The sequence below is a fragment of the Corvus kubaryi genome, unplaced genomic scaffold (assembly GCF_017639235.1).
Source record: "Corvus kubaryi isolate FWS band 111438036 unplaced genomic scaffold, C.kubaryi_AGA036_p1.0 split3-73, whole genome shotgun sequence".
NCBI lineage: Eukaryota > Metazoa > Chordata > Aves > Passeriformes > Corvidae > Corvus > Corvus kubaryi.
Window position 1 is genome coordinate 5738577 of NW_024582091.1, and position 17535 is coordinate 5756111.

The following is a 17535-nucleotide window of genomic DNA, read 5'->3' on the forward strand; positions in this document are numbered from 1 at the left end:
TTATAGAGGTGTTTTCCATATTTTGTAGTGTTGAAAAGATAGTATACAACTGAAGGAGAGAAAATATTTTCATCTGTTTCGCAGGGGTTTTTTTGAAGTCTACTGACATTGCCCACAGAAGTAAGCACGTGCTTTATGTAGTAATATTAAGGTAGTTGTGTTTATGGCTAGTTACCACCTGCAGTTTAAGATTATAATCTTTTTTTATTTATGCAGAACTGCAGGATGCAGAACTGCAGGATGCAGAACTGCAAGAAGCTATCAAAAGGAGCCTTGAGGAAATGTAAATGAAGATACTTCAGTACACTAACACCATGCCATCAGAACTGCTCACAAAAATGGAAGCTTGCTTATATATTTACAAGGATTCAGAAATGCCACCTTAAAAGCATCTGTATCTGGAATTGTTAGATTAATAATCTAATGTCCTCTGTCATACTGATGAACAGCTGGAGTTTATTCATATTCACAGCAATGTGTTATGTTTGATAAAAATAAATTTTTAAGCCTTTTCATATTTGATTCTAATGGGTGATGACTAAGTGTCTCCAATTTAGCTGTTTAAGGTATTGCCTAATTAGTAGGCTGGTCTTACTAGGTATTTTGGGGTTCCTGGTTGTTCAGTTGGGTTTTTTTTAAATTGGTTCTTGTATTGAATTTTTTTTGTCACAAAATGTCATTGTCTTTATTTACTTTTTCATGTGGTCTTTGCAACAGATAAAAATAGTAAAGTCCAGTTATCTCAGATTTGCCTGGCTAATCTTGTTATAAAGAGAAGCTTAGATCCCAGGTTTGTTGAACATATGGCCTGACTCTTGCCTGTGGCTGGTCTCACTTCGTAGACCATAATTTTGTGTCTGTCCTGTTTGTTATGTATGTCAGAATCAGGACCACAGGCTGTACAGTTAGTTTACCAGCTTTATTTTTATAAATGTGTTTGTTTTTTCAATAGTGGAAGAGTATTTGGATTTGATGGCTTAAAGTTTGACGAGTTCATTGCCTCTCCTTTACCTGAGGCAGGAACAACCTTTTAAGGGAGCAGAATCTAAATAAACGTCCTAGTTTCTGTTTGGAATATATGTGAGAGGATTTAAACTGTAATATTTCTATATACTTTGGTCTTTGCTCTCTTCTGTTCATGAAGAGGTGGCATTGGATAAATGAATGTAAATGTGCTAATTATTTTTGTACTGTCTTTATTTTAAGTGAAATTATTTCTGTGTTTAAAATTATCTATGTCATCTTTTTCAGTTTTGTTTAAAAATACCTATGCAAACTTTACCAGCTTTACCAGCCTGTTATACTTCAGTTATTGATTGCTGTCAATCAGTAAGAAATCTCAATATAATAAAATGTCAACTTAATTCTTTATTATTCACTCACCTTGCAAGTTTGCTTCTACCTGCTGTACCCTTAAATACTCATTATGCAAGCAGATACTTTTTGTAAAGAATAAGAGGCAGGGAAGGCTGGATTTTTCTCACTATTCCAAAGAGTCAGCATAACTACAGCTGTTTGTCATCATGCTTAGAAAAGCTGGAAGACTGACACTGGTTTATTTCTAATCACAACTCTGATGCAATTGCTATGTCTGAAGCAAGTAGAATTAATGAAGAATCTAGTGAGGTATCTCAGCACTCATTAGCAATCATACAGCTTGAAGAAACTGTTCAAATGCCAGAAAATAGTTTGAACACTTACGGTGCATTTGAGTGTGGCTCCCAAATGTTAGAGGGTGAACAGGACCTCTTAGTGCTTTTTCCCTTGTGCCTGCTGCTGGTTTTACTACTGCCAGTCTTGGATTAATTGTACTCCTGGTCAGATTTAGGTGTGTAGTTCATACTGCTGCTGAGAAAGCCCTGTTCTGGGAGATTTTGAGTTGCCTTTAGCTACTGACACAAGCTAAATCGGTTCCAGAACTTTTCCTACCCAGTACTTCTGTTAAAGAGTGGAATGAAACAGAGAACAATATATTCATCCTCAAAAGCATCTCCATCCAAGTTATAGAAGCTTTTGGGCAGGTTTTTCTTCATGTAGATCCTAAAGTTTCAAATTCCTTTCACAGGAAAGGATGTTTCAGCGTGAGAAAGTTCTTTTACTCAACAGTTTTTAAAACCTGGGTAGATAGTCTTCTCCCAAGTCTGCTATGTTAAAATTTAGTTACGTGCTTTATTTCTCAAAGCATTTTATTCTGTCATAAATGTAAAGTTTGCTCGTTCCTGATGGGCCATGACTTAATGGGTGTCATTAAAAAAAAAAAAAAAAAAAAGTCCAGTGTGCACACATATTCTGTATACTTGAAGCTCCATTTATTAAACACATTGTATCGGCCTTGTCATCTGCTTACCAAAACAAGTAGCAAATCCCAACCATTGATGCTTTGGCTTTTATAAAACTAAATGGAGTTCCAGTTTCTCTATTAGTTTATGATAAAAGTAGTCTGCAGCATTAGCAACCTCTTGAAATTTGGCCTCATTTTGAAGAAAATGTTGGTCTCTTTGAGGTTCTCTCAACTCAAATTTTTCTGTGTGAAATTTTCTGCCATCACAGGCTTGTGATACTTCTGTTTCCAGAAGAGCAGAGAAAATTGGATTCTTAAAACACTGCATGTACAGACATGTGAGTTGTTACTCACCAACATCTTGTGGTTGAACACCTTCCGCTGGAAAAGTAGTCTTGTAAATGTGTTCCAGAATTTAATGGTTTTGTCCGGTGAGTCTTGTTTAACTGGCTGAAATTTTTGAGGTTTGTCCTCCATGTGCTGAGAAATCTGCCTTTGTTTACAAGCACAACCTGTTAAAAGGGCCTTACCCAGTATCCTTTACATTTGTACTAGAAATGATTTGTCATGCCCTTTTCAAGAGAATTTACTTTTGTGGTGATGTTTGAGTTCCTCCCTTGTTAGTCTAAAGTAATTCAGTAGTGCTTTTTTGTATTTATCTTTAATGAGGAAAAAGTCTAATCTCTACCTGACTATCCCCAGCTGTTCATTTTAATGCTCTTAATTTCTGTATGGTGCAGGTGTTTAGTTTTACAAAACTGAAACCGTGACAACTTGAGATTGGTATAAGCCTCTTAACTCTTTGGTGCTTTGTGTGCCACATTCTTGTCAAACAAAATCCCATTTTGGTCATATTCAGAGACAAGGTGAGATCCCAAATAAGTCAGTCCAACTGTTACTAAAGTCACTGGAGCATTGAAGTGTTACATCTGCCTGATTGCATCTGCTATTTAATAATATTTTTTAAGAAGAGAGATATTAGCTGACTGTAAGATACTTGCTTTGTATATATTTTTTGGGTGGTGGGTTAATTTTCTTAGCTCTTCAAGGAATACAGAAATGACCACCACTGTTCCTGTAGTGGTCATGGAATGCAAACCTTTATGAAATCTTTACCAAATATAGTTAAGTTTATAGAGGTATGAAGTTATGCCATCGTCTTTCTTAAAAGGAAAGTGTTCTATTATCTGCTTGCAGTGTCCTGGCTATGTTTACAGTGACTGCTGTAAATTGGAAGGTGGTGAGGAGGATGAATGACGAATTGTTTCAAAATTAATTCAGAAAAATTGGCTGACATTAGCACAAAGATACTTTCTGGCAATTCTTTCCAGCTAAGCAGCTTTATGAAAGTCTGCATCATGCATTTTTCTTTGGTGCTTCTAAATCCCTTCAAGTTTCCTGTAGAAATTCTTAATTCAAGTGGTTTGGTGCTCAGTAGTAACAATCTGGGTCAAATAATATGGCCTGAGATATTCTAAAAGTGGATGTGAACAAGTCAGAAAACTTAGGGCAAATGGCAAATACATGCCAAGTGTGTACTTTAATGGAAAAGCTCTGCATGCATGGAAATTTAATGTAAAGTTCCCTTTGTAAAATCTGTGCAAATTGGTTTTCACTGACTGCGGTATCCTGATCTCTGGTAGTCCTTCCCTTTGGTTTTTTGCTCAGAGCTCCACTGTTGAATCGAGCATCTGCAGCTGTACAGAATGCACTCGCTCACTTAATCGTTGACTTTGCTCCAGTGAGAATGAACTGCTGCATGCCCCAAAATGGTCATAGCAGCTCTCAGATTGCTCATGGGACAGAGGGCTTCATTCAGACTTCTGACAGGCCTGGGACCTTGGGGCTTGCCTACACAGTAAAACAACTGCGGCGTGTAGAGGCAAACCCAGGGCTAGTTTTAATTAGCATTGCTAACAACAGCAGTAAAGACACAGCAGCACAGGTTCAGCAGGTGTGAAGTGAGGGGGCAGCCTACTATGATAGCAGACATGTATGTTGATTGAAAACATACCCTGAACAGTCGGGTTGGCCCGTCTTTTTTGTTACGGTGCAGGGGAGACTGCAGGCTGGTTTTGGTTGGCTGGCCTGAGCCATGGATGCATCCTTCAGCCATGTCTGGGAACGGTTGTGTTTCCAGAATACCTGCGCACAAAGAAGGTTCTTAACAGAACCACAGAATGCTTTGGGTTGGAAGACACCTTAAAAATCATCTAGTTCCAACACGCCTGCTGTGTGGAGGGACACCTCCAACTAGACCAGGTTGGTCAGAGCCCCATCCAACCTGGACTTGAACACTTCCAGGGATGGTGCATCCACAGCTGCTCTGGACAGCCTGTTTCAGTGCCTCACCACCCTCACAGAAAATAATTTCTTCCTAGTATCTAACCTAAATTTCCCCTCTTTCAGCTTGAAAACACTAAGTTCCTGTAGGTGAAGGCAGGAAAATAATCCTTCATGGCATTTCTTGGGTGTGGACTTTCTCTTTGATCCTGTTCCATGACAGCTCATGTGTAAGTGTTAGGGTATGTGACAAGGTATATATCAGGGTTTGAAATAAGGCAAAGCCAGAACTGAGGTACTATTTAGCAGCGTTACAATTTACAGCGTATTAGTTACCTTTTAGTGTAGGTCGTCTTCCTGGCTCTAGGACTTCTGCAGATACATCACATGTCTGAGACCTGGGAAAGCTGCTCTTTCTGCTGTCTCAAGGGACTTTGTGCATGTGAATGAGACTTCTGTTCATTGCTCTGTTTTGCATTCAGTGCCCATTTTTTACAACGCTGTAGTTTAAACAAGAGACAGCCCGTGTTTTCACTGCTGTGTCGGGAATGCGGGAACAATGGGATACACACCCTCTCCTCATGTTCTTGCTGGTGCCCATAGCCAGAGCAGGGCTGTGCAGTCCTTCACATGACCACAGATGTGGGGACATGGGAGAAGACAGGGACATTAGCATGGCATTGCCAGCAGTCCTGATCATGCTTCACCACTGATGGCAAAGAGGAGGGTGAAATATGTGCTTTGTTTCAGGTATGAGCCCTTCCTCCTCCCATTGCCCTGTGGCCCAAAAGGACCCAATTCCTGCCTTTCGTGTCCCCAAAACTCCCCCAATTCAGCTGTGAATCACTTTTCTTCCTGTGAGGATGAACTCCAGTCTTTCTAGACCAACCACTTGTTATTTTGGAAAAGTGATGCTAATTGTCCCTTTACATACCTTGGCAAAAATAGAGGAGGCGAGGGCAATCTCCTCCTCTAGAGAGCAGGAAAAGCAGTTTTCAAGGTCCTTCCAAGTCTCTCAAAGGGAAAATATCCCAGTTTCCGCAGGCAGTAATTTCAAGACTTGTCGTGGAAGACCATTTTTGCTTTTAAACTTGCATTTTGTTTCCATAGTTTTGCTATTCTCCCTTCTAGTGTAAGGTGTCCTTTTGCTGTTCAAGAGGGTAAGTCAAGTGTGATACATTTGGACACTTACAGCTGTTCTGTGCCTGTGATTCAGCTGTTGTAGCTTCTACCTGTGTGGAATTAAACCCCTGTTTACCTGTGCCAGGGAAAGATGTTCAGAGCTGTTCAGCTACTTTGATTTCTGCTTTTTAAACCCAATCTAATTGATGCTTAATAAATTGGCATGGGAAGAATAGAAGGATCCCAGGAAATAAATGATTGCAAACTCTGTGTCATGGCTACAAATGGTTTCTGTTTGGGGTGGGAAATGGTTTTTAATTATCTTCTATAGAGACTGTAGAGAGATGGATGGAACAATTGTTCAAATGAAGTTATTTCCATGATCTCACAGGCAATGAGCCTTGCTTATCCAACCACGTAAAACAAAGAGAACTCAGGCAATTAATTTAACAAGAGTGCTTGGGACATGATATCATTCTGAATGGACAAGCCTGAGAAAACAGCTATTTTGAATCACAGCAGGATAAGCATACAAAACAGTATCCCTGTGCAACAAAATCCCTCTTAGCTGGGTGCCAAAAATTGGTCTGTTAGAGCCATGGGGTATTTGCCCAAACCTTGACTTCTGGGAAAAGCAAATTCATTTTTAAATATTCACAGTAGTGGCAAGTAAAGCTTATGTGTGGCTTGAATTGCTGGTGCTTGTAAGAAAGAAGGTACCATTTCATACAGTCAAGTTAAATATGTTCTTGGGACAATACTAGATGTAGATCCACTACCTTGGCTACCATGAAATAGATATATCTTTTCTTTCTGGCACATAAAGAACATAAAACACTTTTCTTTCCAGTAAGCCTTTTTGTATAATCTTGGACAATAACAGCTGGTGAAACAGCTTCTTTTCTGTAAGTAGTAGGGGGCTCTTGCAGTTGGCAGGAGAAAGATGCACTATGAGAAGCAGTATCTAAAGTACCTTTTTTTTTTAGGGATGCTGTTCAGGTTCTGCATGCAGTAAGGGCTGCCTCTGGTTTAACTTTTCACTCTTCTCAAGCTGCTGAATTTTTGAAGCCCTTCTTTACTTTTTCTCCTCCTGTTTATTGCACTTTCCACTGTTTTCAGTTTTGTAATTCATTTTTTAATTAGCTTTAAATAAAAATAGCAGTTGGGTGGTTGTGAGTTTCTTGTTTTATTTAATGAAAGAGCAAACCAAGAACCAACCATACAGATCAGTTCTGGAATGCAGATCCTCGTACCAACAGCTCCCATCTCACACAGAGTTAATATAGATATTGAAAACATTGTTATTCCTCCCATAGCTTCTGGTTTAACTACAGCCAGAGTTTATGCTGCTTTTGGCTGGTCCAGGTTTTGCTGCTTTTGTCACAAAGGGGAGGGGGGACAGCACCAGGGCAGCCCGGGGTCTCTCTGTGCCCCAGATGATGACAGAGAGGAGCAGAGGCACCACACGGCTGCCGCGTGTCCGGGTGTGCGGTGGCCGGGCACCGATGCGGGGCAGGTGACGCTGCGGTCACAACAGGGAACACTCGACTGCTGTAGTCTCATCCCCACGCACAGCCCATCCATCCCCACGCACAGCACATCCATCCCCACACACAGCCCATCCATCCCCACGCACAGCACATCCATCCCCACGCACAGCCCATCCATCCCCACACACAGCCCATCCATCCCCACGCACAGCCTATCCATCCCCACACGCAGCCCATCCATCCCCACACACAGCCCATCCATCCCCAGCTCGCTGGGGAGCTCTGCCGCTCCATCGCTGTGTGCGGAGAGGGAGGCGTGTGGGGGCAGAGACGAGATACATGGAGCTCCTGGAGGAGGTCCAGCGGAGAGTTACTAGCTTAACCAAGGGTCTGGAGAATCTCTCTTACCAGGAATGTCTGAGGGAGCGTGGGCCTCTTCAGCCTCGAGAAGGGGTGACTGAGAGGGGACCTCATCAATGTGATTACGTACCTAAAGGATGGGTGTCAAGAAGATGAATCAGCCTCTTGTCCGTGGTGCCAAGTAATAGGACAAGAGGCAATGGGCAGAAACTGAGGCACAGGAAATTCCATCTGAATCTGAAGAACTTCTTTACCGTGGAGGTGACCGAGAACTGGAAGAGATTGCCCAGAGAGGTTGTGGAGTCTCCCTCACTCGAGAGGGGGCAGGGAGGTCGCACCAGCTGACCCAGTGTGGCCCCTCCCGACCTGGCCCGTCCTGTGGTTCTGCTGCCCCCCGGCCCAGGCGGGGCGGCCCCGCCGCGCTGCGTGAGGCGGCGCCCGCGGGCCCGGCGCGGGGGCGGGGTGGCCGCGGGGGCCGGCGGCGGGGCGGCTCCTTCTTTGGCCATGAGCGAGGTGCCGGCATTCGGCCGCCGCCGCCGCCTGCGGGACGCGGGGAGGGAGCGGCCGCAGCGAGGTTCCGCCGGCGGCTGCGGCGGGTGGGATGGCCCAGGCCAGGATCAGCGCCAAGGCCAGCGAGGGGGCGCAGCAGCCGCAGCAGCCTCAGCAGCAGCAGCCGGGCGGGCAGCTCCGGGGCCGCTTCTACCGCTCCACCTCCATGGCCGACCGCTCCAGCCGCCTGCTCGAGAACCTGGACCAGCTGGAGCTCAGGTGGGGCCCGGGGCCGGGCGCTGGGAGGGGGCCGGGGAGCCGCCTGGCCCCGAGCCGGTGGCTCCGCACCGCGGGCCGGCGGCGGGCGCGGAGCCCTCCCCCGGCCGGGGCAGAGGGAGGGGGAGGGGCGGCGGTGTGAGGCTTCTTGAGGGGACCGAGGGAAAAAGGGTTCTCCTTCATGGGCGACAAAGTTTACAAATGGGAGCTGCTGCTCTAAGGTGAGCCAGCGTGGCCTGGGTATATGTATATGACTGTACGAAAGTAGACGGTTTTCAGAGAAAGCGCGAAGGGCTGCTTCGGATTTGTCACCCTTCGGGGTGTGGGGAGCCTTTAGCAGACAGGGGATGCGGTCTGCGAGCTGTGACACGGCGGGTACGAGCCCGCCGTGCATCGTGTCTGTCGTTCCACCCTGTCGCCCCCATCCCGCATCTGCGGGCAGGTGCTTTATAAGAAGATGCAGGAAATCCGAGGATAAAACGTGGTGTCATTCAGGCTCTCGGAGACTCTGGCAAGCCTTTAAGCTGCAGTGCTGAATGCTGGCATGTGAGGCTTCTTGTCTTCCAAACCTCCCTTTGCACTTACTGATTCAGCTGTGGATGTTCTTGTTACTTGTGTCGGTGTCCACCTCCTCTCTGAGGTGTATTAAATCGTGTCACTATAATGTGAACAGCATTGCATTCTGCAGCAGAGGTGTGTTTTTCCAAAGTTGTTGTAAATGCTATGTGAATTTCATCGTTGTGCCATGTCCTGACTTTTTCTGCTACTTGACGTTCCCTAAATAATACCATTTGAATTTTTTCCCAGTTTGGCCTCATGAGAGATGATACCTTGCCTTTAATCATCTTCCCTGTCCTCTCAGCTCTGTTAAATTACATAGTGTCCTTTCTGAAGTGGATGGATGTGCAGGATGCCACTGATTCACCTCCCCTGGTACTGTTTCAACACACCCTTTCCTTCATTACAGCTGCATATTGATCAGCAGCTTTCACAGAACCACCCAGAATGTTTCTAGGACTTTCCTGTAATTAGAAGAGCTCTGTGGGATGCAGGAGTTTTATTTCCCCTTTCTGCCTGCATTACTTTGCATTATTCAGGAGTGGACTTGATGTGCTGTTATATTAGCCTTTCACTTAGCTTGATTAAATCTCCTTGAAGTCCTTTGCAGACTTCTCAGAATTTGACTAAACAAAATCATTGTCTGCAAACAAGTCTCACTGCTTGCATCCAGGTCTAGGCGCATGATGAATATATAATCCAAAAATTAACATCAGAATATGCAAAAATGTGTTTTAAATTTGCCGAGCGACTCTGAAACAAAGCAGACAGTTTGGTTAGCCAGCAATTAAACCCCCAATTAAACTTCCCAGTTTGCTGTGGTTCTTTCAGCCAGCCATAATTCTAAATGTGGAATAACCATGAAAAAAAAAGTCCAACTAATTTGATAAAAGTCAGTCAAGTTTTATGGGTTTTTTCAACTAATCAACATACTTCATTTCAAATTTATTTGAATATCAGGAGGAAAAGCTTCCAAACTTTCTCCTTTTCCAGCTGGTTTGGTTTTGCCATAGACCCTCAATATGTTGCTAGTAAATATAATAAGTGAAAAATTGTCAAACTGAACTACAGCCTTTAATTAAAACCCTCAACAATCTTCAGTTCTCAAGTTGCTTAAGGTCAATTGAACTCTGAAGCAGTCCTCATCCTTCTGGAAAATCACAGAATCATAGAATGGTTTGGGTTAGGAGGGACCTTAAAGATCATCGAGTTCCAACCCTCTGACATGGGCAGGGGCACCTTTCAGTAGGCCAGATGGCTCAGAGCCCCATCCAGCCTGGCCTTTAACACCTCCAAGAGAGTCCACAACTTCTCTGGGCAACCTGTTCCAGTGCCTCACCATCCTTATAGTGAAGAATTTCTTCCTAATACCTAATCTAAGTCTACCCTCTTCCAGTTTAAAGCCATTGTAAAATGATCCAGTTTGAACAGCCTTCCTTTTTTTCCCTTTCTTTCCACTGTGAGAGCTTATTTTCCAACAGTAATGGGGTATTTTTGTATCTCCCTGATAGGCATTTGCAGAGGGGCTTTCTTCTGTATGGAAAGTGAGCAGGGAAGGGGAATTAATTTGGCTGCCACGGAGTGAGTGCCCGAGGCAGAGGTGGCAAGGGGGGCAGGTGGCATGTTTGCCCCTTGTAAGGGTTTGGACCTTCGTGTTGCCGTGACTGCCAAGATATCTCGGAGCAGCTGGAAGCAAGACCAGAGGCTTTGTTTATGAGTCACTGTGTTCTGTTGGTTGTGTTAAGTGAAAACAGTTTTAGGTGTGATGATACATGAGATAAGTCAGATTTTTGCTGGGTACTTTTGATTTTAATTTTTTGTACTTTTTATCTTGTTCTTTGGATCAACCGTATTCCCCCACCATTCATTTCAGTGTTCACAGGACTGCTCACCTGGGAGTGGACACTCAGCTGAAGCAGCTGAGGATGCCACGGTGAAACCCCCGGTTTTGTCTCCCTCCAATGTGCTCAGCTCCATTTCAGGAAAAAAGCTGCTCCATCCTCAGATGTTTCTTATTTCCTTTGAAAACTTATCTGAACCTCCAGCACGTGGGCTGTAACAGTGGGCTGTTTAAGTCAGTCAGTAGTTTAAAGGACAGAGTTATTGCAGCTGTTCTAAGAAAGCGGGTGTCAAGTTTCTCATCTGGGAACAAAAGCGCAGGCCGGTCCACCTGTTTGTCACGGGAATGCTCTGCTCATGTAAATGGTATGTAGCAAAGGAAGGCATTGCACAGCTAATTGCTCACAAACAGGGAAAATCAGAAGTAAGGAATGTCTTTTTCAGTGTTAGGTAATAGATGGAATATTTAGTTGATGTTCAAAGCAACAAACACACTCCAAGTAAAAATATGATTGGAGGTTTTCATCTCTTAGAAAAAAGACCATACTGCTGCATCAAAATAATTGATAACTGGGCATAAATATGAGTATTTTGTGTTCTTTTTTCTTTGCCTTTTATTCTTTGGTTGGGTTTTTTTTTTGAGACTTGGATTGTATTTCCACCCCTTCCCACATCAGTCACCTCTCTCAGAGGTTTAAATCTTCCAACTTTTTTTTGGATCCCCCCACATGGAAATGAAAGATTTACAGAAACCTGTGAAGTTAAGAAACCATGCATTTTAGGAAAGAAGTTATGAGAACTGACTGCAAGGTGTGATCCTGACACATTATCTTCCTGAGATTGGTGTGACTGGTTTCCATTTATTTGTTGTTTTTTGGGGTTTTTTCCCACTGGAGCACTGTTCTGACATGACCCTGTCCCATTGCTGTGTGGCACTCTATATTGCAGTTTAAAAAAATGGTAAAAATAATTCTGAAGAAGCAATTATTGCAAATAAAATAGTTCTTAAGATTTGGTTATATTACCTTTGGTAAATTACTGTCAATCAAAACTCTAATTGGTGAACTATCTTTTTCTTTTTTTGCAGTATGCAACATTAATTCTGACAGTTTGGCTTTTAGGTCCTACCTCACATACCAAGCTGGCCTTTGGAAGCAATGATATTTTAGGCACTCTCCTTACAACTGTACCAGTTCAGGATACATCTCTGCAATGCAGCTTTTCCACATTTTTCAGCAAAGCCCCTGGAAATCATGGACTGATTTATCTACTGAAGGCAGAACTTTAGTTTTTAAGTCAGGACAATGATATACAGAATCTGATTTAAAAACACTATCAAAATTGAAATTCTGCATTTTAAAATTTTGATTTACAACTTTCCAGTGAGCACAATGCATTTTTTAAATTGTGAAAATACTAGTTTTTTAAAAAGGCATGGCAAGGCATTTTGGAAATACTGGTAGACTTCCTAAATTATAAAGTGCAGACATCTGAAGTATGAGATGACTCCACCTGCCTCATTGCTCTTACCAGTCCAAAATAATAATTAAAAGTATTTGCTCTTGGCATGAATTTGCATTGCATTAACTTTTCCCACTCCTCCTCAGAACGAACATTAAAGGCAGGGCCTGAAGCCTGTGCTTTCACTGACTAAATTGGGCGAAATATTTTGTAAAACAGAACAATTTCATGAGCAGGCTGCATGTGAAGAGTGACTATATCCTCAAATGCTCCCGTTCTTCTGCTTTCTTTCACCCTCTTTTCTCTTACTGCTCTTTTCCTGGTTACCTGCCTTCAGCCAGCCTGTGAGGAGGGAGCAGCAGCTCCATTCCTGTCTCAGGAGATGCGCCCTCATCTGCAGAGACAGCATTGAGCCACTGCTCACAGGGCAGCGCCCAGTAATGTTGAAGAATGCAGAGCACCTAAGAGACTTAACAATGTTTTGGTTTGTTTCCCCTTTTCTGGCCAGGTTTCATAAACATTTCAGGAGAGATGGATGGATTCGCATGATGCAGCTAGACCTCCCGAGCTGTGCACTGCGAGCATCTCAAACCATCAGCCAGGTTCACATGATATTCTTGCTTTTCCGTGGGGCCTGTGAACGCAGAGTTGATGGTTTTGGTGCAACTCCTGCAGCCAGTTCCAGCTTGGAAAGTTCTCTGCAAGCGCCTGCCCTCAAGTCTGAGAGAAAAGCCAACGGAGTGGGATATTGCCCTCTTTGGTACCAGGTCTTCAAAGTGTTGCATTAGAGCTCTCCAGTGTTCTTTTCCATATTACTCAGCTGAATGCAAAAGCCCCCTCTATAAAACTGTGGTGGGGAATAAGACATGAATTAAGAAACTGGACTCAGATTTCTCGTGCGGCATTTTCACATTGCCCATGGCAGGCTGGGTCTGAACCTTATGCACGAGGAGGGCAGGCTGTGAGCACAGAACCACACACCTTACCAAGACCCAATAGTTACAGGGATGGCAGTTTCTGATGGACTTTCCCCTTGTCCTCACTGCATTACATGTGAGTTTCAGCACAATAACAGGACTGGGGTAGGGGTCTGGTTTCAGGAGGGACAGAGTTTCATGCTTCCTTGCAAGCCCAGAAATAGGAGCTGTTCCCACAGAAGCTTCCTCCCTGCGTGAATCACAGCAGCATCGTTCCATGAAAAGCACCAGTGACAGAGGGGGCAGGCAGTCCATCTTCTTCCAGTGACCAGGGCACACCACTTGTGTCAGGGAAATCCTTGCCATGGTAATAAAAATGTGTGAGCTTTGTCCCGCTCACAGGGTTTTCTCCTTTGTAAAAGGGGTTCTTCAGCGTGTTTCAGTTTTCTGGAGTGTTCGCTGCTTTGCAGGCGGATTATACGGGTTCTGCTGGTCTGGGGGTGGCACAAGGGAGCCAGGACCTCTTGTTGCCTCCATCTCTGCAGCTGCCACCTTCACTGCCAAATTCCCTGACAGGGACTCAGTCCCTTTCTCTGCTAGTTAAGCAGCTGATAGTAATGCCAGTTGGCTACAGGACTTCTGCTATAGGGCTGTAGTAGTGTCAGGCTCTGCATATCCAGATTAACCACGGAGTAGGACAGAACGGCATTGTCAGTAAAATAAAAGATTTAGGTCTGATTGAATTACTGTTGTTTTGGTTTGCCCCTCCTTTTGTTTGTTTTTTAAAAATTATATTGAGTCTTGAAAAATGAAGTTAAGACAGAGGAGAAGGTCATGAAATCAGAGAGTCTGTCTCATGGATAACTAAGAACTGACTGTACTTACTCTAAGCTGAAGTTTAAAACAACAGTTCTTGGCAGTTACATAGGTGAACAGCTATTTTATTATTCAAACGTTTTGTTTGGTTCAACCATGTACAGGGTAGAGGCTTTCCGTGATGCAGCATCTGCTATGGAACAAGAGAAAGAAATTCTGCTTGAAATGATCCACAATATACAGAACAGCCAGGATATGAGGCACATCAGTGAAGGTGAGAAGCTGCTTTGCCGTACCCTCCAACTGACCCAAAGTCAAATCAGCCCATCTCTTAGGGAGCAGCTCTGTGTGAGCAGCTATCTTTGCTGCTGGTAAAGGTGCAGCATTGGAGTCAGTTGAGGTTGTTGAAGTGTCACCCATTATCCTGAGATGTCCTCTTCTTGACTGTAAATTCATGCTGTTCAGGTGGATGGACTACCATGAGTGTCACTACTGTGTATGTGAAAGCCCATACTCAGTTCACTGATACATTTTCAAAATCAAGATTAACATAGCTCTGCTGAGGGAGAAACATTGATGATGATTTAATATAGTTGAAAATGATTTTGACTACTGGATAGGCATGAGTGGTACAAAGTGTACAGCCTGTAAGAACCTGATGATTAAGATCATTGTCACAGTTGTGTGATTCATGGCTTTAAATATATTCTCTAAACCTGATTATTAGGTGCTTTAAATTGCTGGTTTACTGGCTCTTCAAGAGCCTACATATGAAGTATGTTGTGTCCATATTTTTGAAAAGCAGCTGTACTTTCAGAAAATAGGAAACCAGTTTTTCATGGTCTCTTATTATATCTAGTTTTCTCTTTATAGCCTTCTGGCGTATTGTCTAAATCTCTCCCTCAGAATGGCACAGAAGTCCTTAATGAGCCAGTTCTGCTACTGAATGTTTCCTGATAATATTGTATGTTTTGCTTTAAAGTGACACAGCAAGCATTGTGTCAACAGTGTAAAAACATTGCTTACAATTTTAGTAGAGTTTAATGCTTCATTTCAAATCAGACACTGGCTTCTATGAAATGACTTGGGCAAATGCAAAAAGCTCATTTCTGGCTTCTGGAAATCTTGTTGATTTTCACTTACTTTAAAAAAGTTGTTTACTGCTAAGTTATAGCAGTTTGAGTGTCTTGATGATGCTATTTGCACAGGAAAGTATTTGCCTGTAACCAAGGATATTTTCTCTTTTTCGACTGAGGTGAGAGAGAAGAACTGAATTTGACTGCTAATCGCCTGATGGGCCGAACCCTCACTGTGGAGGTTTCCGTAGAAACCATCCGCAACGCGCAGCAGCAGGAGTCCCTACTGCACGCCACCAAAATGATTGATGAGATCGTCAATAAACTCCTTGATGATTTGGAAGACGCCAAAATGCGCTTAATGTCCCTTTATGGTGCGTGCACGTCCGACGTGCCAGCAGGACCCATCGATCAGAAATTTCAGTCTGTGGTCATCGGATGTGCCATTGAGGATCAGAAGAAAATCAAAAGGCGCCTAGAGACTCTGCTCAGAAACTTGGAAAATTCCGAGAAGTCCATCACATTGTTGGAGCATCAGAAATCATCTGTTCGGCAGTCTTGCAACAGTAAACAGGATTAACGCATCCTCCTGGCTACTTCTGGCAAACCGCAGGAGGAGCAAGTGCCCATAGAAAGCACACAGAAGCCAAGAAAAAAATTCTCTGTATGAGCACACACGTATGTACACAGCCACATGCACCAAGGTGTCTTTGATTGCAAGGTGCAAGCATTTAATGGGTTTTGGTAGCATTGGCATTTTCTTTTGGCAATAAGGAATGCTATCAGTTCTTTTGTAGAGTTGATACTGCTCTATTGCAAATTGTTAATTGTGCTTCTGCTGAACTGACGGAAACTGAAAATCTAGCCTTTCCTCCATTCTCCTGAGTTTTTTTAAACTAAAGCTGTTTTGTCCTATCATGAGATTTCAGCTTTTCTCTGCTGTATACGTAGTGTGTGAACCAGACTTTTGGGGACAAAAGACAAATCATGGCAATAAATCAAAACAATTAATAAACTGTTAATAGTATTTTCATAAACAACACAGTGTCCTACTCATTACCATTTATAATTTTGCACATTTTGAATATTTTGAATAAACTGATCATAATACTTTTCAAGAGACAGACAGCTACCCCCAGTTTGTAACTGAGGAAGTGAAAAGCAGCACATGTATCCAGGGATTGCAAGCCATGCTAGAAATGAGCCAACTCTTGTAGTGCCCCTTCCATGCCTGGTGAACCATCCTGCTCCCACAAGGTTGTTGTAGCTTTGAGGTTGCTGTGTGTTTCTTTTAAAAGATAATAGAAAGATAGTATCAGCTACTACTCCACTTCTGCATAATCTATGAAGCCACAGAGCAAAACATTTGACTTCTCACCTGGCAAACACCGTATTTATTGTGTGTCTTGTGTAGGATGGTACTTTCTACATCCAGCATTACTCACCTCTTTGTGTGAGTGGGTTTTGGTTTTTATCTTCTGCCCTCTCACTCACAGTAACTGCTGTTCATCATCACCCAGCTAGCTCTGTGGCTGTCGGTCAAGAGTTGCAGATTTTAGGGTGTGCCTGGAATTTTTTAACCCCCTGCAGCCAGTTTTGCCGTACTTCACTCAAGGGTGGCAGTGCCCTGAGGGGAGCGGGGGTTCTGTGGCTCAGCCACCATCCTGCTGAACTTGACTCAGGTTGAAGCTCAGCTGAAGGGAGCCAGAAGGATCTGAGTGATGCCACCAAGCACAGCTGCCTTGGTGGCAGTGCCTGGGGTGTTACAGCTTGAGTGTCACACCTGGATGCGCTGAGGGCACCAGCCCATGGTGAGAGTGCTGCACATTAGGCTCCTGCACAACCAATACTCGGGAGCCCCACGGTTTTAAACGCTGTGGCTGGGCTCAGGTGCTCTGCAGGGAACTCAGAGCTGCACTTCTTGGAAACGTCAGCTGCTGTGAGGTCACTGTCACTGCATTTACTCTGCAGAAACAGCATTTCAGGTGGGTGCTTCGAAAGCAGTCCAAGTGTCAGCTTTGAGATTGTGAAAAGTTTCTAAGAGTTGGTGATATTAATTCTATAATTCCACTTTAAAAAAATCTTCCAGCTATTCAACAGCATTAAAACCCTTTACACTAATACATGGCCTGGGTTTTTTTCAGAACTGATGCTGTGCAGCACTTAAATTGAACACAGCTTATTGTTGCTTAGAATATTCCTTCAATATTTGGCATTTTAAGGCCATTATAAAGTTACTCAGGCAAAAAGTTTACAGTTTTTTGTTTTCTTTCTTAGATCTTCTTCATTGTACTGGTATCTAAAGGAAATTTTATTTTTTATAGCACTTGTAGTATCACAGAATTGCAGAATAGGTGGGTTAGAGGAGACCTATGAAGGTCATCTAGGCCAATGCCTCTGTAATGAGCCTAAAACATTGCCAACTAATCCTTATCAGGGTATTAAGCAAGCACATTGAGTTTCTGTGTTCAAAACTGCATGCAAGAGGAAGCAGGAGATTGTTACTTCCAATATTCTTCAGATACCTGGGTAAAGAGGCAGACACAGATGCCGACTTGTGTTTTACT

At 43.4% G+C, this 17535-nt stretch overlaps 3 protein-coding genes across 6 annotated transcripts in view; 2 read left to right on the forward strand and 1 right to left on the reverse strand.

Annotated features, from left to right (window-relative positions):
• The window catches only part of ZNF451 (zinc finger protein 451), a 36810-nt gene extending 35446 nt beyond the window's left edge, over window positions 1-1364 (forward strand). For all 3 annotated transcript variants that reach the window (XM_042016937.1, XM_042016935.1, XM_042016936.1), the window contains exon 15: window positions 217-1364. In XM_042016937.1, coding sequence (XP_041872871.1) covers window positions 217-287 — 71 coding nt within the window. In that variant the 3' untranslated portion in view covers window positions 288-1364. The remainder of the gene's footprint in view (window positions 1-216) is intronic.
• A 4094-nt stretch (window positions 1365-5458) lies between these two features.
• LOC121659111 (atherin-like) lies at window positions 5459-8059 on the reverse strand. 2 transcript variants are annotated; one of them, XM_042016942.1, is made up of 3 exons: window positions 7791-8059; window positions 7585-7666; window positions 6827-7208 (listed from the first exon to the last, which is right to left on the reverse strand). In XM_042016942.1, exons 1-3 carry the CDS (start codon window positions 8057-8059, stop codon window positions 7011-7013), a joined length of 549 nt encoding a protein of 182 aa, XP_041872876.1. In that variant the 3' UTR covers window positions 6827-7010. The 2 variants fall into 2 exon arrangements, 1 of the variants encoding a protein (XP_041872876.1); XR_006014161.1 differs by lacking the exon at window positions 6827-7208 and adding an exon at window positions 5459-5578 and having other exon boundaries at window positions 7585-7961.
• On the forward strand, window positions 7970-16008 carry BAG2 (BAG cochaperone 2). The gene is made up of 3 exons (XM_042016941.1): window positions 7970-8304; window positions 14057-14166; window positions 15148-16008. The coding sequence occupies exons 1-3, from the start codon at window positions 8138-8140 to the stop codon at window positions 15546-15548; spliced, it is 678 nt and encodes a 225-aa protein (XP_041872875.1). The 5' UTR covers window positions 7970-8137; the 3' UTR covers window positions 15549-16008.
• Window positions 16009-17535: the final 1527 nt, after the last annotated feature.